This window comes from Microtus pennsylvanicus, chromosome 10 (assembly GCF_037038515.1).
Source record: "Microtus pennsylvanicus isolate mMicPen1 chromosome 10, mMicPen1.hap1, whole genome shotgun sequence".
Taxonomy (NCBI): Eukaryota; Metazoa; Chordata; class Mammalia; order Rodentia; family Cricetidae; genus Microtus; species Microtus pennsylvanicus.
In genome coordinates, this window is record NC_134588.1 from 26,050,357 (window position 1) to 26,072,346 (window position 21,990).

General features: G+C 43.8%; 1 protein-coding gene across 1 annotated transcript; it reads right to left on the minus strand.

Moving 5' to 3' along the window:
• Positions 1-6,250: 6,250 nt before the first annotated feature.
• Il20 (interleukin 20) lies at positions 6,251-9,185 on the minus strand. Its single transcript, XM_075989561.1, has 5 exons — positions 9,027-9,185; positions 8,696-8,761; positions 8,433-8,585; positions 7,315-7,389; positions 6,251-6,337 (listed from the first exon to the last, which is right to left on the minus strand). The coding sequence occupies exons 1-5, from the start codon at positions 9,183-9,185 to the stop codon at positions 6,251-6,253; spliced, it is 540 nt and encodes a 179-aa protein (XP_075845676.1).
• Positions 9,186-21,990: the final 12,805 nt, after the last annotated feature.

Sequence of the window (21,990 nt, forward strand, 5' to 3'; positions counted from 1 at the left end):
GTGTTTTATTGTTGTTTGTTTCTTGGTTTTTGTTGTTTGCTTTCCAGGCAAGGTTTCTCTGTGTAACAGCCCAGACTGCCCTACAATTCACTCTGTAGACCAGGCTGGTCTTGAACTCACAGAGATCCGCCTGCCTCTGCCTCCCAAATGCTGGGATTAAAGGTGCGCCACCTCTGCCTGGCTACTTTATTCATCCTGTCTGAGGAGACTTGCAGGACTTTCACTGTCATTGTAATGCACTGTATAGGTAACCCTGGGCCATTCTGGCGTCTTAACACTGTGGAGTCTTCTCGCTCATGAACGTGGCAGACTCTCCTCCGCGGCTCTGCATCTTATTTCTCCCGTAACTGCTCACAGCTTTCAGCACAGCTCTCAGGCCTTGAAAGAGAGATCAGCAGCCGAAGAGGCAGCCGTGAAAGCCTGAGGACTGGAGTTCCAATCCCCAGAGCCTACAAGATGCCTGATGGGTGTCTCTTTCCATCTGTAATTCTAGCCTGGAAGGTGGACACAGGGGATCCCCAGAGCAAGATGACTCACAAGACAAGCCACGGCACCAGCAAGTTCCAGCTTCACTGAGAGACCCTGCCTCAAAGAACAAGGTGGAAGAGCAAGCAAGGAAGATCCCCAACACCAGCCTGGGGTCTCCACACACATGCACACACACACAGCCCCACATGTATGAGCCCACACATGTGCAGACATGCATACTCACATACGTGTGTACCACACATAGAAAGATGAAAAAATAGATCCTTCAAACTTAAAAGTTTTTAAAAGATTTATTTATTTATTTTATGGGCATATGTGTTTGTCTGTGTGAGTCTATGCATATCCCCATGTAGGCCAGAAGGCACCAGATTCCTTGGAACTGGGGTTACAGGTGACTGTGAGCCCCCATGTGGGTGCTAGGAACTGTTCCCAGGTCCTTTACAAGAGTAGTAAGAGCTCTAAACAAACCACTGAGATTTATCTCTAGCCCCACTATTTTAATTTAAGTGTGTGTGTGTGTGTGTGTGTGTGTGTGTGTGTGTGTGTGTGTGAATTTGAACAACCCTGAGTGCAGTGCCCAAAGAGACCAGAAGAGGGCATCAGATGCCCTGATGCTAGAGTCAGGCAGTTGTGAGCCACCCACCCGATTCAGCGTCTGGGAAGGGAACCTGGTCCCCTGCAAGAATAGTATGTATTCTTAACCACTGAGCCTTCACTCCAGCCCTGCTCTTTCAAAAGTTATCTTCAAGTATTTCAAGTCTTGGTATTACTGTAATTAGCAATTTTTATTTAACTTCGGTTCCATTAGGGTGCTGTTGAGATGTAGAAACACAGTTGGGTTTTGTATCTGCTTTGTAAGTTCTGTCTTCTCACCAAGACTTCTTATACTAGCAGCTTTGTGGTGGCTTTCGTTGGCCAGTCTGACCTAGATAAGAAGTCCTCCACAGACACGGAGAGCCCGTGTTTCTAATCTGGATGGCGTTAGTTCATTCTTGAATGAATTGAGGTTACATTTACTGGAAGCACCAGGACATTAACTGCAGCCCCACCTCTGCCACAGCTTACTGTGCAGCCTTTGACAAGCCACTTTCCCTCTCTGAAACTCGGCTGCTCTCTGAACTGATCAGCACGTTCCCTGTGCTCGGTTAGTAAGACAGAGAACACGCTCTGAGTGGCATCGGGCTCCCCTGACTCATGCCTCCTGGCCTCTGGGAGCTGCGTCTTCGCCTTCCAGTTAAGGGTTGACTCACTCCTCTCAGGAGAGCTGAGGTGAGTGTGTCACCTGTCTTCTCCTGGCCTTCCAGCGAAACAGGGAGTGGCCGTAGCTCATCATGCCTTGGCCCTTTGCTGTGCCGCCTGCCGTGGGAGAAGCCCAGTCTGCGGGGCAAAGCGGAGTTCCCAGCAGAGGTCCAGCTACACAACAAACAACAAACAAAGCAGAATTTGGTTTTGTTTGTTTGTTTTTACATCTTAATTTTTTATTTAAACACTGTCCCCTCTCTTACTTTTGGATTCAGATACTATGCTGACGACATAGTATTGGGTGGGGTGTGTAATACGGGTGGAGCGGGAATATTTAAAACCTGAGGAGGAAACACAGTCTGTTCCTCTAGGAACCAAAGGTTCCAGCTAGGAAATGAAAGTCTTGTCCAACTACATGGAAGAGGACACACACAAGTCAGAGCAAATTAGGCGGAAAGGCCTGACTCTGGAAAAAACAGAGAATTTGGACTGCCACAAAGTCATGGTGGAAACGAGGAACAGAGCGAGTCCTTTCTATTAGAGACACGAATCTCTGGCCCTCACTCCTAAGTGTGGGATGTTATGCCTTCTGAAAAGGAGCCCGTCTCTCGCCAGAGGGAAAGTGAATCCAGGCTTCCCGGCATTCAGAGCAAGGGGCCATCCGTTTGGCCAGCCTGATCATATACACCCATTCCAGGAGCAGAACCACACAGGCTCCTCTGGGCTACGAAAGGGAAGATGGCAGCAGACTCTTCTGCTGCCCTGAGACGTGGTGAAGCCAGCGTGTGGAAACAAATCCAGAACCACCTATACGATACTACCGCTTCCACGTTGATAGAGTTCTGTAGAAATATTTCCAACAGCAACAAAAACAAACTCCCAGGTGAAGACAGGGAGAGGCACTTTCAGAGCTTGCTCCCGTCTCCTGTGTCTTGCAGAGACTCCAGAGTGGGCAGAAGTGTGGGGTGATTTGTTGTGGACAAGAAGGACACCATCAGCTATGCTCTGGTTTGAGGCAGTTGGCCTGGGGAGGCTGTAGGGATCTAGGCCTAAACCAGGCATCCTGGGGGGTTGATTGGGGATTACATATTAGGATTTCTGGGTCGGTTATTAATAAATTGGTCATTTGGAGCCAATTGCTTGCAAGGGTTGTTGCTTCCTGAGTTTGTTGCTGGAGAGCACAAGCTACCTAAATAGCAGGAAATCTGACTGAAGGTTAGCAGTAGGCGACTCCTCAGGCTGAAGATGCTGAGCTGGTTTCCTGGGGTGACTGCTGCAGGCTGCAGGCCAGAGTTTGGTTTTGATGTATGGTCTAGCTACCATTTGTATGTCAATTTCTCATCAGAGACTAAAGCAGAGAGGGGATGTGGTTCATCCACAACCTAGCAGTTCATTGTGGCCAGAGCTGGTAGGTCATTCCGAGTTAAGCATATTTCTCCTGCAATCTGCAGAGAAACCCACTGCAATTTTGCTTGTTGAGAAAACATGTCTAGAAAGGGAGGAGACTGAAATTCAACAGAGATGCTATACAGATAGGTTTCACCGGGAAATCAATGGGTAGTTTCACACCCCGGCAGAGCCACCGTCGGGTCAAGTGCTGTCTCCGCCCTGGTCATTTCACCCACCCACCAAAGTGACGCTTCTCTACCTCCTGTCTGCAGGCGTACTTTACCCGTCACCGGGCCGTGTGAACTTGGACTGTAGGTATCGGGAAGCAGTTCTCTACCGCCTGCCTGCAGCCATACCTTAGCCCCATCATCAGTGTCCGTGCGAAGGAAATCAGGCCGCCTTCGGCTCTGCTGCCTGTGAGCATCCCAGACACATCTTCACTTGTAGATGGTGATGAGCCTGCCTTCCTCACCGGGCTACTCTAAGGAGTACATAACACGATGTATACAAAGTTCCCAATACCGAGCCTCCCATAAGTACTTAATGACAACACTCGTTTTGGCTAGAGTAGTCCCCTCCCACTGTTCTAAGTCTTCCATTGGATAACCGAAGCTACCATTATTATGACCCTTTATACAGTCCTTCTGTTTTCGTGGGAGACTGTTTTCAGGGCTGTCCTCTCTCCACATGGACATTCAACTCCATGGACGTCCAATTCCCTTATATAAAATGACATAGTGCTTACATACAACCTACACATCCTCCTGTGTACCTTAGCCATCTGTAGATTACTCATAATGTTTAATATGATACAAAAGCTATGTGAATAGCTGAGAGACTGTTAGGGAATGAAGAAGAAAAATACCTATGCAGGTTCAATACAGATGTGTTTTTTTTTTTCAATTTTTTTTTTATCCAGAACTGGTTGAATTTGCATGTATAGAACTCTCAGACAGAAGCCTGGCTACATTACATTTTCTTCTAGACACACATACATACATACGCACCTGTGTTAAAACTTAATGGATAAACTGGGCATCATAAAAGACTAGCAGCCATAACAACACACTATAATAAAAGTCATTTTAAAGTCACAGATCATTGCTTTCAGAATTTCCAACTTAACATTTTCAGACCATGGTTTACTCAACTGCACAAAGAAGAATTGAGAATGGGGAGGGCACTGATTCCTCCATTGCGGCTTAGGGAACCCCTGTGAGCCTCTCATTAGTATGTGCCCTCCAGTAGCCTACCTTCCTGGGGTTCTCCCTCAAGCCCTTATCCACGGCTGAATTTCTCATTTGTACCATATAAGCCAAGTACAACCATACGAAGAACCCAGTGAAGATGAATGGATCCTGTGGAGAGAATGAAAATTCAGTCATGTAAACTCAACCAAGAAAGGGATGAAGAGGGAGAAGGAGGGGACAGAAGGGAGAATAAGAGAGAATAAATATTTAAAAATCATTTTCTATGGTTGTGAGGATAAGTGTGATTATAATTTTCTTCTTTATATTTACCTCCATTTTTCCAATTTTCTCTATTGGCTAGTTGTTACTTATATAAAAATTTTAATTCTTAAAAGTCTGTCAAGGCAGAAATTGGAGGCAATAAAAAGAGGCAACAGTAGATTCCAAGGAGCCAAGCTGACTTGGGACACCGAACATTACAAAACTAGAGGACACCGTTCTGAGGGAGGGGAAAGAAAGAAAGGACCCGTGCCAGGTCAGAAGCTAGCTCCTGGGACCAGGAAAGCTCAGCTTGAAGAGCACTTGAAAGAAAACATTTTGATTAAACAAAGACACAAAGACAAAGACTTGACACGGCAACAAACTAGCCTGAATGACTGGAGAAAATCCAACTGGGAGGGCCCCGGGAGATGGCTCGTACCCTTCCCTGGGAAGACTCTGGAGCAATAATACATACACATGTTCTAAACCTTTGTCCTAGAACCTGAGCCCACTAAAATTAGTGACATAATCAAGGTGCCTGATACAAGAGTGTCAAGAACCAAGGGTAAGAAAGAAAATAGAAATGCCCAGAGGGCAGTGCTCAGAGCTGGAGAGCTGGGATCCAGAAGGCTCAAGCCCCTCATTCCGTGTCATTCACTGAGGTCAATCACAGGATTGGAGGTGGCAATGAATTAGGACATGGAGCTGGAGATGGATCAACAGGAGAAAGAAGAAAGGAGCCCAGATCCTCACACATCTTCCTTCCGAGGGAGCTAGAGGATCCTGTGTGAAACTGAGATTCAAGATCACCCTCAATAGTTTCCCTCTCTCGGGGTATTTCCAGCTTCAGGCAGCTATCACTCAAAGAAAACTTTATTTAGAAATACATACAGGCCAAGGCATCCCTAGCCAGAAGATATGCACATCTGAGTTTGGGAAGTTGTGTTGGAATGCTCAGTAATTGTGAGACACTTAACGTTTCCTATCTGATATCATCTTCCAAAAGTAATTTCATATCTTATGTCTTCTCCCAAAATTCATACCAAGAAGCCATTGCCTCACTTGACTCATTAGGCTTTAGCAGTAAGTATGCCCTTAATTAAACATGAACTCCCATAGCCGCTCTTCCGGAATTTAAAGGACTCATTTATTATATGAAAATACAGCACCTATTCTGGGCAGGTTATAAATATAATCTTTTTAATGTCTTGTGTTTAAATACAAAATAAATAGAAGTTCAGTAGAAAATAAATACAATATTAATAAATAAACACAATCATCAGTAGAAAAGACAGAAAATTTTACAAAACTACAATGTAAGATAATACTGGGGACACACAAAGGCATCCACATAAGGAAACCAATAATACATAAATAACATACACTGTGACCAGCAATAAATTATATGACAAAGAGGTGGTGTTTGAGGTCATGTCTTCAATATACTAAGGACAGACACTGTTGGGTAGCAATGTTCTCAGCAGCGTCTGGAGCCACGTCTTCATTGTACTGAGGACTGGAACTCTTGGGTAGCAATGTTTTCAGCAATCTGGGGCCATGTCCTCATCATACTTAAGACAGACACTCTTGGGTTCCAGTGTTCTCAGCAGCATCTGGGACCATGTCTTCCTGGTAAGGAGGACTGGGACTCTTGGGTACCAGTGTTCTCAGCAGCCTCATCACTTCATCCATGTCATCTCCTCCATCCATCTCAGAAGGATGTCTATTTCCCCCAGCGCCTTTACTACCGCGGCCTGAAGCTCAAGCTGAAGGAAGGGAAGAGTAGATGCCTGCTGTCAGAGATGCAGAAGACATTTGCCCAAGGACAATCCTCCCTCCTATCATCAGGTCAGCTGGGCTAGTGACAAGAGCATTCTTTTCAAGATGAAAAGACTGCAAGAGGTGACAGCATATCAAATTTCACAGAAGGAAGGAAGACTACTGAGCCCACTGCTCTGGCCTTACACAGGGAATGGAGGCTCAGAGAAAACTTGGCTCACACAGACCAAAATAATAAGGTCATTTCTTCAAGAATTGTGTGTGTGTGTGTGTGTGTGTGTGTGTGTGTGTGTGTGTGTGTGTCTATGGGCATGTCTGTGCTGTCTGTGAGTGTTCCCTACTGTGCATACTTAGATCTAATAAATATTGACATGCCAAGCACTGGACCAGTTCAGAAGTAAATGGCAATCCTTGCCCATAAGGAATCCTTGGTTGAGGACGGGAACAAGCAGGAGCAGTAACTGAGATGCAGCCTGATGACTGACCAAATGATAGGAGTAAGAGGGAGGCAGCTCTGAGAGAAGCATCCACTACCTTCCTGGAGGTAATGCCTAGGCTGAATCCTGAATGGGGAAGAGGGCGAGAAGGAAGAGGAGGAAGAAGAAGTCAGTGAGGAGTTGACTTAGGATTTCTAGGCAGATGTGCAAAAGTCTCAATGTGAGAAACAGGACAGATGGGTATATATGATATTGTAAGTGAGTGGTTTTGAAGGTATGCATGTGTGCACATACTGAAAAATATTGTTTCTCATTTATGTCCCTCAGAAGATCCAGGTGTCTCTGGATAGACATTTTTTTCTTCACTGGTAGGGCATCATGTAGAGAGAGCATCCTTCTAGAAATGGTCCCTGAGACGACAGTGAACTATTAACCTGCTTTTTATCAACGTGAATATACCTCCCACGTATCTATAGTTTCAGTTCCAAGAACACACCTAGCACAGTCCCTACAAAAGTGGGGCATACCTCTGTGAAGTGACTCAGAATCTGGTTGTATTTCTTCATTGCTTCTTTCCCACAATGGCATGCCATACGGGAATGCTGAAAAAGACCCAAAGAATGGTAAGGTTTGTTTTTTACCTTTTACTGTGTATGGCACTTTCATACATATAGATATGTGTGCCACATTCATGCCATGCCAGTGGAGGCCAGAAGAGGGCGTCAGGTTCCTAAGACTGGAGTTAACAGGGAGTTACAAGCCACCATGTGATTGGTGGGAATCCAGCGTGGGTCCTCTGTCAGTGCTCTTAACTACTGAGTCATCTCTCTGTTTCTAATTTTATTTTAAAACTTGGCTTTTCTGCCCTTGCTTGGCATAAGCAGAGAATTTGGTTTGTTACCTATAATCGTGTAAACAGTCATTTCTACATTTCTGTAGGAAAGTCTCTTCGTGGGTCATCATTTGAAGGAGCTTCTGCTTCCTGTGCCCCACTGGCTTCCTACCAAAGCTCCTGTCTAGGAGGCTCCAGAGCAAACCCAGTCCCTTATGGAAAGGATGCAATTCTAAGGTCTAACACAACCCAAGATCTTGTCCAATAACCTATTGACTGACCACCTGAGCACAAAATGCCCTAGTAAGATTGTAGAATGCATTACCATAGGGGGGAAATCTCATTTCATGGATACTAGATAATAATTAAAGACATCAGACAGCCAGCATTTTATATTTCTTCAGACTTTTAAAAGTGGGTTTTTTGTTTTGTTTTTTTTTTTTTTTTTTTTTTTTTTTTGTTTTTCGAGACAGGGTTTCTCTGAGGCTTTGGAGCCTGTCCTGGAACTAGCTCTGTAGACCAGGCTGGTCTCGAACTCACAGAGATCCGCCTGTCTCTGCCTCCCGAGTGCTGGGATTAAAGGCGTGTGCCACCATTGCCCAGCTTAAAGTGCTTTTTTAATAGAACATGTATTTGATAAAATGGAGTACTTCTGAAGAGTTACATAGTTCAACCCTTTTTTGTTTGGTTGGTTCAGTTTGGTGTTCTGTTTTATTTGTGATGCTGGATTCAACTTCTCTACCCAGTCAAAGGAATAGGAAAACAAAGCTTGGTTGCTACATGGTTTAAACTATGTATCCAAGGTCTACTCACGCAGATCGAGAGGTCCTTCTTGATGATCAGAAAAGAATTGGCGAGGCTGCTGGTCTTTCGGAGGATGTGATAGTCAGGGTTCTGATAGAATTTGAATACTCGGTCCAGATAGAATCTCACTAAGTGGCGGAGGAGACAGCATCTCTCCGAATGCTGCAAAGAGCATCCAAGAAGTGAATGAATGAGAAGGAAGACAAGACCAGGCCTGATGGAGGAGCTCTGGCTTTATCTCCTCCCCAGAGTTCCCCAGATCAAGTCCATACCTCTGTGTCTTGCAGAGACTCAGTCTTTCTTAAGATTCTGATGTCTATGTTTTCATCTTCGGCTTGCTAAATAGGAGAAAGGACAAGAAAAGACAGGTCATTGGCTGCTGCCAGGGTTTTAGCTATCACAACCTTTGGCCTATCCTCCACTAGGGACACATGAGAGGCATTTTTAAACTATTAAGTACAGGCATTTCTTGGAAATACATTGTCCAGGACTGGAGTCTCTCCTGTTTCCATTAACACACTATCAGAGATACCCCGAGAAGACAGACAGACAAAGGAGGAAGAGGACAGATAGACAGGAAATATGGATCCCTCCTTTACGTACCACACTATCCTGAATCTCAGAAAAATCCTTTTGTATTGCCTGGAGGTTTGCAGTGATCGCACAGCTTCCCAAATGGAGAGTCTTGAGCCCAGTCACAGGAGTCCAAAGGAGAAAAGCCACAGCGGAGAACAGAACAAAGGCAAAACTGAAACCTCTCATCTTCTACCTAGATCCTGGAAAGCAGAGGTGGAAATTTAAAGAGATCAGAACTATTGGCTGCTCCAGTCAATCCAGCAAGAATCGGTCGGCACCAGGTGTCCCCTGGGTGGGAACTAGACAGCCTTCTCTGTCTGCAAACAATGCTATGTGCTCACACAGCGTCCCAAGAAAAGCTGCTTCAGACAGAAGCCGTCCCGGACCTTCTGGGCCTAGGTGCCCGGTAGTACCACGGGTCATGGCTCCTCTATTGTGTCATCTTCCCCGTTCCACAGTCACTGCCAGCAGGGAAGGCCTGGAGCAGCAGACACTTGCAGTGAATCGACAGACAATGACATTTCAGAAGAAATGTCAAAACTTGTTTGAGGGAATTGACGCAGACACCCGCCCCTTCCAGAAAGCCATTGCGACTCCTTTTGTGGTCCCCTTAGACCTACAGGGGAAAACAGTTTCACAGAAGCTGTGACCATGCCACCAAAATACCTAGGGGAAAATTATCTAGACTTTATAGACACCCACGGGGCAGAGAGCCTGGCTCTATCATGATCAGAGTGCTTCAGTGAGCATAATATACTCACTGAGGCCCTGAAGCCAAAATACAAAGTCAATTATTTCGCAAAAGCCCTACAGCCCATGAAAGGCAAGAACTGGTGGGCAACTGTTAGGGCTCCGCCTCAGGGTCTCCTTTTAGAGGCTCTTGGAGCTCCACAGCGCCCTCTGCAGGGAAGCCATGGTCGGACATGCTTGGGAAAGATACAATAACAATGTGCTTTTTCTCTGGCGGGTATCTCAGGACTTAGGCAGAAAGAATGAGACCCGGCAAAAAGCAGAAACACATTTGAAACAGTTCGTGTATTCTTGGGGTGAGGTTATTCAGCTAAGAAGGCAATGCTTACTGAGTTAAAATTCAATAATAAATAATTTTAAAAACTGGACTATTGCAACGTTATCTTAAAAGATAAAATTAGCATAGCCTAAAATAAGGAAAGTAAGTCCCACCTCTGCCACAAAATGACGCAACCCTCTTGACATTTCTCCTGAAATACCGTTCTCTGTTAGCTCATGGCCAATGCCTGCTGCTCCTTATCTGCCGGCCCTGACAGTGAACCTAGGATTGGGACAGACTACTTTAATGCTACATCAAGCAAGAAATTTTCTGTAACAAACAATATCAAAATCTTAAGTAGTAACAGAATTTGGCAGTGTCTTATAGGCCCTTGAAACAGAAGGAGACTCATACACCCTTATATATGTATTCTCATAATTAAAAGTTTTCTCAAAAGTACATGATGAAAATATTATTTACAGATGTTCTTCCCTCAAAATAAGTCAGGTAAAATTATGACAAAATCTGGAGAGTCTAAGTAAAATATTTGAATTTTAAGTGTTGATGAGGGACTGGGGATGGCTCAGTCTGTAAAGTGCTTGTCACACAGGCGTGAGGACTGGTGTTCACTGTCCACCCCCGACCTGTATGAAGAGCTGGGGCACACCTGCAGTCCCAGGGCTGGAAGGGCACAGACAGGGAGATGCTGGGATAGTTAGCCCTCTAGCCTAGCCAAATCACTGAGCTCCATGTCTCAGTGAGAGACCCTGTCTCAAAAACAAGATGGATGACCTCTGAGGAAGGACCCTCAATGTTGATCTCACACAGACACATGTACATATACATGAACACACAACTCCTACCCACACACACATACACAGTCCACGTGCACATACACACAAGTCCTACCACACACACATACATGCTCCATGTGCACATACACACAAACACACAACTCCTACCCCCTCACACACATACACACATTCATTTCCCAACTGCTCAGACCCGAATAATCACACAGAAACTGTATTAATTACAACACTGCCTAACCAATAGTCAGGCATATTCTAGTTAGCTCTTACATCTTGAATTAACCCATTAATTAATCTATTAATCTGTGTATCGACATGAGGCTGTGGCTTAGCAGTAAGGTTCCCACAGCATCTGTCTCCTTCTACAGCTACATGGTGTCTCTCTGACTCTGCCTACTCTCTCTATCTCTGTTCTGATTTTCCACCTGGCCTTTCTCTGCTAAGCCATTTGCTGAAACAGCTTCTATTAACTGATGGCAATAAAACATATTCACAGCATACTGAGGGAAATTCCACATCACACACATAAATATATACGCACTCCACATGCAAATCCACATGAACATACAGCCCCTCCTCCAACACACAATCACTGAGTAGTGTAATAAGCTTACTTAATGTCCCAATATGTTTGGCTGCTTTTAGGGGATTTGGAGGGTAGGAAAAACCATAGTATTTCCTAGAATAGAAGCTCCCACTTTCGTCAGTTGTCTCAGTTTGCTCAAGACTGGGGGCATAGACTGAACTCGACATTTTTTTTCAATAGGAATTCACAAGGAAACCAGAATGAGCTGGGCACACTATATCTGTATGTCAACTCATCTCTCTGGGTTTCATTTTCTTATCCCAAAATGGTGGTTATTAAACTTACTCCAAAACTTATCTTCTATTTAAGTAAAACACAGTATCTATACCTAGCACACAGGGAGAGAATGACTCACTTTAAGTTGAGATTGGCATTGTTGCCTGAAACATAGTGAGTACAGAGTAAGTCTATCGTGAAAAAGAATCCCTGAAAGGAGCTGTGTCTGGAGGGACTGACTGATAGGATTTCAGTACTGTGGTGAGACCGGAACATTGCAGGCCTCTAGGCTAGTCACTGATCCTGGGCTAGTTCTCGCCCTCCGGAGGAGTGCTTCCCTGCCCACCTCTGTGTCTGAACTAACATTTTGAGACTGATATATGGAAACCTTTTGGAATGTATTAACTTACACCACTAACTTCCACCAGCCCCAAAGCTAAGAAGGCATCAGAGGGCATCTTGGTCCTCTAGAACAGCATTCCCACTGTGCTGGGACTGCCTCTTTGGGGTACCTACCAATGTATTTTAAACTTATCTTGATTTATGTCTCGATTTGTGACTCCCTTTTTCTCTTCATAAAAACTTCATCAAATGACTTCCTCATCACAAAATGAAATTTGGGGTAACCTAAATCTGTTGCAGTCAAGAATAAAATCTGATTTTTTTCAAGATGAGAGCTGTGGTTTTTACATGGACAATTAAGGTGTCATGATGTGGGACTCCCAGATTGATCCACTTTTTCTCAAAGGAGTCACCTGACCGGAAGCCAGGCACCCGGAAGGACCCATCACTCTCAGGCCACCTGCTGTTACTTCCTCAGGTGAGTTGGTGAGTTCTTTCCAGCGCTCCAACACTGTTGGCTTGCTGGATGCTTGCTCCGTTGTGCTTGCCCTGAGCTAGTTAATTGTCCTAATTTGATAGACATCTCACGACTCCCTTGGGAGTCAAACAACCCCTTCTCAGGGGTCACATATCAGATATCCTACACATTAGATATTTGCATTATGGTTCATAAAAGTAGCAAAATTATAGTTACGAGGTAGCAGTAAAAAAATTTTGAGGTTGGGGGTCACCACAAGGTGAGGAACCGTATTAAAGAGTCGCAGCACTAGGAAAGGTTGAGAGGCCCTGGTTTAAGGTTACCTCGTTTGTCTGCTGTAGAAGAATTTAGTCTAAGCATTTGCTTTACTTTTGTGTGTTTGCTTTCTTGCTACTGGGTCTCTAAAGGCATTTGGATTTTGTTTGCTTTTGGAACTTTGAAAGCAGTTTGGTTTTTCTTTTGTTTGTCTTGGTTTTCCTCGTCTTTGAAATGCTTTGCTTTATTGTCTTTTGGCCGTTGTCTCCTGACTCTCCTTAAGCATAATTCTGTGCAGCTTTTGCTGATTCCCGGGACCTTGCCAAGCTTTCAGCTTAGGAATCTCAGAGGCACCTGTCACCCCCTGACACCCCCATTTCCCCATCCCCCTTAACCCCTCTCTCACCACACTCAGAAGTGCAGAGGTGTCAAAGGGAACATCCCAGACAGGCAGCAGCTCCATACAGAAAAACAACAAATAAACCCTATTCCTGAGGCAGAGGCATGAAGGACTGGTCACCAAGGTGCTGCGCACCCTTGTGTTTGCATAACCAAGATTCAGTGGGAGAAGACGATCTCCGGGTAAAAACTGAGAAAGTCATTCCCCAAGCAACACACACACACAAAAAAAAACTGACTCAAAACACAAATTCACTCACTAGTATAGATAAAGAGGGAATTTTCCAGGAGAAAAGGAAACACACACACACACACACACACACACACACACACACACACACCTATAATCTTTCGGAGAGAGAAAGGGAGAGAGAGAACTCCACAAAAAGGTTTGAAGATAATCTACCATCTGGTACTTTACCCGGCTTTATGTGTGGTAAGTACTAACTTGCAAGTAGTTGGAAAAATGAGGAGAAACATTTACTTCCTCCAAACTGGTTTATCTTGTATCCTTAACAAAGTCCTAGGTGATGAAATGAAAGTAAAAAAATTTAAAAAAATCACAAATAGGCAACCTGCCTTAATTAAAATGTAAAATGATCTGCAAAAAACCTGATGAAATTGGTAATTCATAACAGAAAGAGCTCTTTGAGAAAGCTATATGTAGTTAAGTTAGATGCCAAAGTAAAAATTAATTTAAAGCTTTTGAAGTGTTTTTATCAAAACTAAAGATGAATTCTGAGCTAGCTCCCTACTTTCCCCTTCTCTGACCTTCTTCCTTCATCTCCTCCCTGAGTACAGCTTTCCTTGAGTGCTATTTTCCTTTTAACGCTCATATTTATATCAAAGTGTATTTAGTATACAAACCAGTCCTGAAATTTCTTCCAGCCTGAAAGCCAACCGTCTCAGACCCTTATAGAAACTCCTCAGTTATTAAAGATAACCAAATGAGCTGGGTGGTGGCGCACGCCTTTAATCCCAGCACCCGGAAGGCAGAGGCAGGCGGATCTCTGTGGGTTCGAGGCCAGCCTGGTCCGGGAGTGAATTTCAGAACAGGCTCCAAAGCTACACAGAGGAACCCTGTCTCAAAATAACGAAAAAGAAAGAGAGAGGTGGGAGGAGGAAAGGAAAGGATAAATGAAGCTCCATCTGTGACTGTCCCTCCCCGACATCCCTGGAGGTTTATCCTGAGACCACCTTCAAGCCTGGTTGGTGAGCTGCCCTGTCTGTCATTTGACGCATCCGTCCTGCTAAATACGGCTTCTGTGTTCCTTTGCTTCTGTTTTCCTAACCAGGAACCCAATAAACGTTTGAGTGCCATTGACACCAGAAATAGATGTTCTAGACCCTTCCAGACTCGGCTCCTGGTCATAAGTAACAACACATGGCTTTTTCCGAGGAACATCATTGTAAAGCCTGGACTCTCTCTCTCTCTCTCTCTCTCTCTCTCTCTCTCTCTCTCTCTCTCTCTCTCTCTCTCTCTCCCTCCCTCCCTCCCTCCCTCCCTCCCTCCCTCTCTCTCTCTCTCTCTCTCTCTCTCTCTCTCACACACACACCACATAAGTGGCCTTGCAGAAATAAAGATATTTTAAGGAGACACTTGTGTCTCTCGATCAAACTATCAGATTGTTGAAATAATGGACCCTAAAGATGGGAATTTGCCAGAAATCTGATCCTGGGAAAAGGAAAGTGCACAAGCCGGAGAGAACATCTATCTCTCCCAAAGGGTTTCAAACAGTTCTAACAACTGTACCACCATACAGGATGAGACTGAAGCCCGGACAATAGCAAGTCAGGATGGCATGACCACACTCTGACCTGGACAACCCAAGTGTGCACCCCTTGGTTTCTCTACTTGAGCTTTGTTCTCCCTTCAGCCCCTCCAGATAGACTTGAGAGGTTTGCTGGGTCTCTTTGTCCATCTTCCTAATGTGACCTTATTGAATAGATGTTCTTTCTCACTTTCCACTGTGTGTTTGGCTTTTAACTGCCCTATTAAGGAAGGGTGGCCCTACCTGATAGGGCACAGGTTGTAACCTTCAAGTTAATTCCTGGAAAGCGGCCTGAGATACACTTACAAAAAAAAAAAACACTCCCTCCTCAGCTGTTCAGCTAGAAAAGAGAGAGAGGGGCTGAGGGGAGTGGGAGGGAGGGAGAGAGAGAAAGAGAGAGAGAGCTCACTTTTGGTTCTTCCGCATCAATAAGGCTTTCTCACATCTTAGAGGAGTAGAGATAAACTTTCTACCCTTTTCCTCTAGCCTAGGTTCACCTAATTCATATAACTGTCCATGAACATTATTTTAGAATGTTTTTGATTGTCTTCATAAAGTCATATCAAAAGGGTGTTTTAACACACTATGTCCACTTCAGTTCTCCTTTTCTGTAAATTCATTTTTTTATTATGTGCTAAAATTATTTTTTGGCATGCCCATTTAAAATGCCCATGTGATTTCACAAATGGAGGTGTTGTGATCATACATTAAGGCCTCAGGAATACATACCACTTTATAGATCTGAGTTCTCTAGACAGTTTAGCCTACTAAGATGATGTCATTGGAAATACTAGATGTTCCACAAACCTGAAAATTCTGTTTACACAAAGCATTTGTTAGTCATAAGATTCCATTCAACTAAAATTTTAATGTTATATTCATAGATTTTGATAAGGACACTCTTTTAAAAAAATTATAACTACATACTTATATAATTTTAATCTTATATACTGGCAATAATATATTAATTATGCAATAATATATTTTAATTTTGATATTATAATATAATTAATATGTTCTAATAATATAATAACATAAAATTCATATAATTTCTTCAAAATATTCTTAATATAAAACTGTTAAGTATTAGCTTTTTATTAAGGCTAAACTATATATAAATTAATAGACATTTGTTTCCCTTTTTTGTTTTGTTTTGTTTTGTTGACACAGGGTTTCTCTGAGTATCCCTGACTGTCCTAAAACTCTGTTCACTAGGCTGACCTTGAACTCAGAGATCCACCTGCCTCTGCCTCCCAAGTGCTGGAATTAAAGGTGTGCGCCACCACCTTTTTTGGCTGTTATTTCCCTTAAGGATATAGAAAGTATAATCCCAACAAACAATAACACTCAAAATCTTGATTTCTTAAAATATATCTTTCATGTGATTATATATGTTTGTATCTCTACAGTGTCGGTATGTGATTTTTGTTTCTTTGATTTTTAACATAATTTACTTAGTATCAAATTGACTTTTAAGTAAGTGCTCATGTGAATTAACGTTATTTGCTTGGCCCAGCTTCCTTTGGCTTGCAGTAAAACTAAAATTTCATAAAATTAAATTTCAGAAGCAAATAATGATAAAAGATAAAAAAGTATATTTAATTTACACAGGTAAAGAAACAGAGATAGCTAATGGTCCTAAACCTTTCTTTCAGACAAATGACATGAGATTTTAAAACTTACAAAAACTTAAACTATTTTTAAGGGCAAGACATACACAATCATACAATTCTGGTCAAGGTGTGATCTCCCTGGTCCCTATCCCTATTCTGGCTGTACAACATGGTCCCTATTGTTTGGGATGGTAAATTCACTGTGAGATGACTACTCTTACCCCAGAGTACATTTTTCCTATTGGGTAGTTGCTCTCCCTTCAGATACTAAACTCTTTATTCCAAAGACTAAGAGGATAACACATGTCTGTGCTTTTAGATAGATTCTGTATATATGGTAGTGCACTTTGAGGATTTTAAGAATATTTTTTAACCACTATTGCCTCTTTAAAAACAAACATGAACCAACAGGTCTTTCGAGACCCTTATTTTAGCCAGGCCTATGTAAGAGAAAGCCTTAAATATTTTTTTTTGAGACAGGGTTTCTCCGTAGCTTTTGGTTCCTGTCCTGGAACTAGCTCTTGTAGACCAGGCTGGCCTCGAACTCACAGAGATCCACCTGCCTCTGCCTCCCGAGTGCTGGGATTAAAGGCGTGTGCCACCACCGCCCGGCCCTAGCCTTAAATATTTTTAATTATTATTTTTAAAACCTACTTTCTTTGTTCTGTGAAAATAAAAAACTTCATGAAATGTTGGAACATGGAATTTAGGGTAACCATGATTACTTAAAGTGGCTCCCTAATAATTCTCTCCCTTATTCAATTTAAGATGAGAACTACAATTTTTGCATCAACACAATCACAAATTCAGACCAGCATCTGTCAGGCACCCACTTTTAAGAGATGTGCCACCATCACCTACAGATACAGAGGTAACAGTGAAACTTCTTGGTCCCCTAAGAGACCTCATCATTCCGGAAAACGTTCCTTTGGGCACGGCTTTCAATCTATCTGGGTAAATGATGGGGTGGGGTGGGCTCATCCCCAGAATTATTTGAGGAAGTCTCTTACCTGAGTTGAAAGGCTGCTACCTCTGGTCTCCTGCGAGTCTGTCTCAGACAGAGGCTCCCAGTGAGTTATATATATGACACATGGAGGAAATGAGGTGGTAGAGGTGAGATTGGAAAGCCCTTGGGACCTGTCGAATGGCACCCCATTTCCTCAAGTCCCAAGGCCCTTCACTGTACCTGGGTTCCTGCCAACACCTTCCTCAACAAGTCCTGCCTGAGGGGATGACTGGATGGAGCTATGAATAAGGCTGTGACTTCCTCTGGTTGCGTGTTCCCTCTGAACAAAGATAGTCGCACAGAGAGCAGAATTACTGAACTGGATTGGAATTCCCTGGAAGTACTCCACCCTCTCCCCTAATCTCAGTCCCCCCTTTCTCTCTCTTTTTGGTAAATGACATCACAGAGTGGCTCCGGAGGTGACTCGCAAAGGTTTAGGATCTGATGAGGGAAAACCAGGTGTCACCAGGATTGCTTGAACTGGAGTTTCTAGTTCCAAGAAAATTGTATGATTAGGGCAGGAAAGGGAAAAGACCTTAAGCAAATGTCGTTAATTATGTTAGGATTCTCGACTCACAGCTGAGAGAGGCCTCCCAGGCTGAGGGGCGCCTTTTTCTTTTCATATCCATAATTTTCCCTGTCTTTCTATCCTAACTCACATTTCATGTGCACATCAAGTCAATTTAGAAGAACGGGGTTTCTAAACTGGCTGTGCGTATCTATTCAGAGAAAAACAAGGGGGAGAAGCCCCTCTTATAAAACAAACCCGAGTTCCCTAGCAATTCACAACAAGAAGGAAACCTAGAGATTCCTTCTCCCACACTGGATTCCGAGTTCCCCACTCAGGGTTTTCCTGGTCCATGATGTCATAACTGCTGACATCTGGGCTTCCCGCCCTGTTGCATCATTTTGCAGGGAAACACACGGATCTCTGCGTCCGGAGGAAGAAGCCTAGCTCACAGGGTGCCCAGGCAGGTAGAAAGAAGCCTCTACCACTCCCTTGCTTACGCGCTGGGAATTTTGCTGCAGACTGTTGGGGAGACAGGCAGGGTAGGGATAAAGAAAAGAGCTGACTCTGTCAGAAGGGAACTTTCACTTCCCTGTCCTCCCACTGCCAAAGTGAATGACGTCATTTCCCCTTCCTGCGTCTTTACATCACGCTGCATTCCACCAGTCCAGTTCGCTCCCTCCCTTTCTACGTGCACAAACCCTCTTTCTGGCATCGTCTCTCAGGTTCCGGAGTTGGCTAACCCCTTACACAACTCCACCTGCAGGTTTGTCTTTGGGAAGGATCTCCTTTAGGCAGGAGTCAAGTACAAGGATTCAGAGGAAGTTTTGAATTAGGTTTCCGCACCAGGAAGACTCAGGATTCACACAATTATTTTCCTTTTAATTTCATAAAGAGCATGGAAAAACCTTTTAGGGGCAGTCACTGGAATTAGATCACTCTAAATGATACCTAAATGGGCAAGACAGGATCCTGGGAGCTCATCTCCCAGTGAGTTCTTACCCTGGGAGAAGGCGGGTGGGAAGAAGGACATTTATACACCAGCCTTCAATCAAACATCATTTTCGTCGGTGACAGACAGCAAATACAGTCACCACAGCACGGCGGGACTGAAACTTTGTCCCTGGTATATCTCATGATAATGCTCACAGATATCTCAAAATATGATTCATACTCAGGGCTTACCAGGTGTAGTAATAGGGGGTAGCGGCTGGGCTGCGTCCCCAAATCCCCAGCCGCCTAGCTCGGCTCGGCTAGCTTATGCTCCAAATAATTACACAGACACTGTATTCATTTAAACACTGCTTGGCCCATTCTCTTCTAGGCTAATTCTCACACCTGGACTAGCCCATTTCTAATCATCTGTGTAGCGCCCCTAGGTGCGCTTACCGGGAAGATTCTAGCCTAAGTCCATCCTGGGTTGGAGCTTCATAGCGTGCGTCTTCCCTGGAGCGGGCAGCATGGCGTCTCTCTGAAGTGTCTGCTCCGGAGAGGAGAGCTGCGGAGTCTGACCTCACTTCCTCTTCCTCCCTGCATTCTGTTCTGTTTACTCCACCCACCTAAGGGTGGGCCTATCCAATGGGCCTAGCAGTTTCTTTATTGCTTAAACAATGAAATCAACAGATTGATATATGACACTCCCACATCACTTCCCCTTTTTCTGTTTAAACAAAAAAGGAAGGCTTTAACCTTAACATAGCAAAATTACATATAACAAAACAGTTATCAAGTAAAAGTTACATCAGAAACATTTATACATATAACAAAATTGACCTTAAATCTCTATAAATAAAGCAAAATCTATACTAATGCAAATTATTCATACCTATATCATATCCCCCTTTAAATGTAAAAGAACGTTTATAAACCATATTTGGGAACATGGGCGCAGTTTTTTCTCTCCAAACTGCTTCCTGCTGAATGGGGGCGTCGTTAATCAGATTATTTAGGGTGTAACCTGTGTGCCAGGTTTATCTCAGTTGGCAGTTGAGCAAGGCAATTTTCTGAAGATGTTCACAGCAACCCTTCAGGAGGACGTGGTCCATCATACCAAATCGGAATAGAAGAAATCCATAGAGTCTCATCCTCTGTGAAAACAAAAGAAGACTCTCTCCAAAGCATCATATCCTTAGACCCAAATTCTGAAATCGTAATACCCTTATATCCATTCTGGTTTAGCTTGGCAGCCCATGTAATGAAATATCTCTCTGTACTTAGCTCCTTCACAGTCAAAAATTTTAAAGAAAACACAATAATACAAAGAATCCAGACTCTCTGTGAATTTTTCATCTTTACGCGGCTTATTTTTACTCTATCACTTTACTTTATTCTGTCTCTTTAAAGACTTTACCTTTTTTTTTTTTTAACCATTAACTTTATTCTCTATATTCCTTTTCTTCTCTCTCTCAAGCCTACGTACATTCATCCAACAGTGTGACTCGTTTAGTGGTCTGAATCTGTCCTATTGTGAATCTGCAATTTTTTACTATCCAGGAGCACTTTTGATTTACACCTTTAAATCACTAGGCGCTTAAGAATCTAAGCTGCAACATTTCTAGGTTAACTTTTTGCTTTTTGAGCGCATATCTTTGACCTGGAATAACCCTGTAGACCAGGCTGTCTTTGAACTCTCAGAGATCCGCCTGTCTCTGCCTCCCAGGCATTGGGATTAAAGGCGTACACTACTACACCTTGAACTCACAGAGATCTGTTTGTCTCTGCCTTCTAGGCACTGGGATTAAAGGCGTGTGCCACCACACCTTGAAGTCAGAGGTTTACTTTAAGAATTTTAACTTTTAGTCTGACTATATTTTTAACACACAGTAAACCATTCAGAAATTTTCTGTCTTTGAATCTCTCTTTACTGTATATCTCTCTTTTTCTGACCACGCGAGTCTTTAATTTGCAAAGCAATATCAGTAGGACTAAAGGCGTGGCTTTGCCAGCTAGATCCTTAGCTTTCCAGCCTCGTGGCTGAGGTACTGGCTGTAGCCATGTTTATAGCAATTCAAGGTCCCTGCCAGCCAGCGAGCTACAACAGACAACACTCAAGTCCTCTCTCAGTAGCCGGCCCTCCTGCCTCAAACAGTCAGAGTTTGCCCTGGCAGGATGGCCCAGAAAGCCGGCATTTTTAAACGCGGAGATTTTTTCCTGCTACGGCTGAAAACCAAAAAGCATGTGTTCAGCTTTTCATCAACACTGTTTAAGTGTTTTGTGGCAGGACCTCTTAATGAGCTGCAGGCTTTGCAGCTAAAGCTGAGTCAGGAAGCCTCTTGGGGCTACCAGGTAGGAGCGGCACTCAGCACTTTAATTCTGAGACTGAGCGTGCAGCACAGAAATTCTTTTCATCCAAGTTATATCCAAATCTGACACGCAGAGCACTACGCAGTCTGAAAACACATCTCTGTATGGCAGCAGGAATCCGCCATGCTCTTCCGCCTGCCTAAGCCTGATTCTGCCTTCTGCCCAGGAGCAGGCGGGGAGCTCTGAGTCATCGTCAAGGTCTCAGAGCACTCTCCTTCAGATCCCAAGCGGGAACACAAACATAAAGCCAGAGTTTGCACTGGCGGCACAGCCCCAGGAAGCCATGCTTTGAAATGACACAGCGTTTTTTCTGCTGCTGTTGCCGAATCAGGAAATCTCTCTACAGCACGCCACCAACAAACAGCAAAAATCTGTGTTAAACTCTCTCTCCCTTATTTTTAAGCTTTCTCAAGTTTTTTAAGTGGGTTTAGTTAGCCCCACGTCTGGGCGTCATTTGTAGTAATAGGGGCGGCAGGGCTGCGTCCCCAAATCCCCAGCCGCCTAGCTCGGCTCGGCTAGCTTATGCTCCAAATAATTACACAGACACTGTATTCATTTAAACACTGCTTGGCCCATTCTCTTCTAGGCTAATTCTCACACCTGGACTAGCCCATTTCTAATCATCTGTGTAGCGCCCCTAGGTGCGCTTACCGGGAAGATTCTAGCCTAAGTCCATCCTGGGTTGGAGCTTC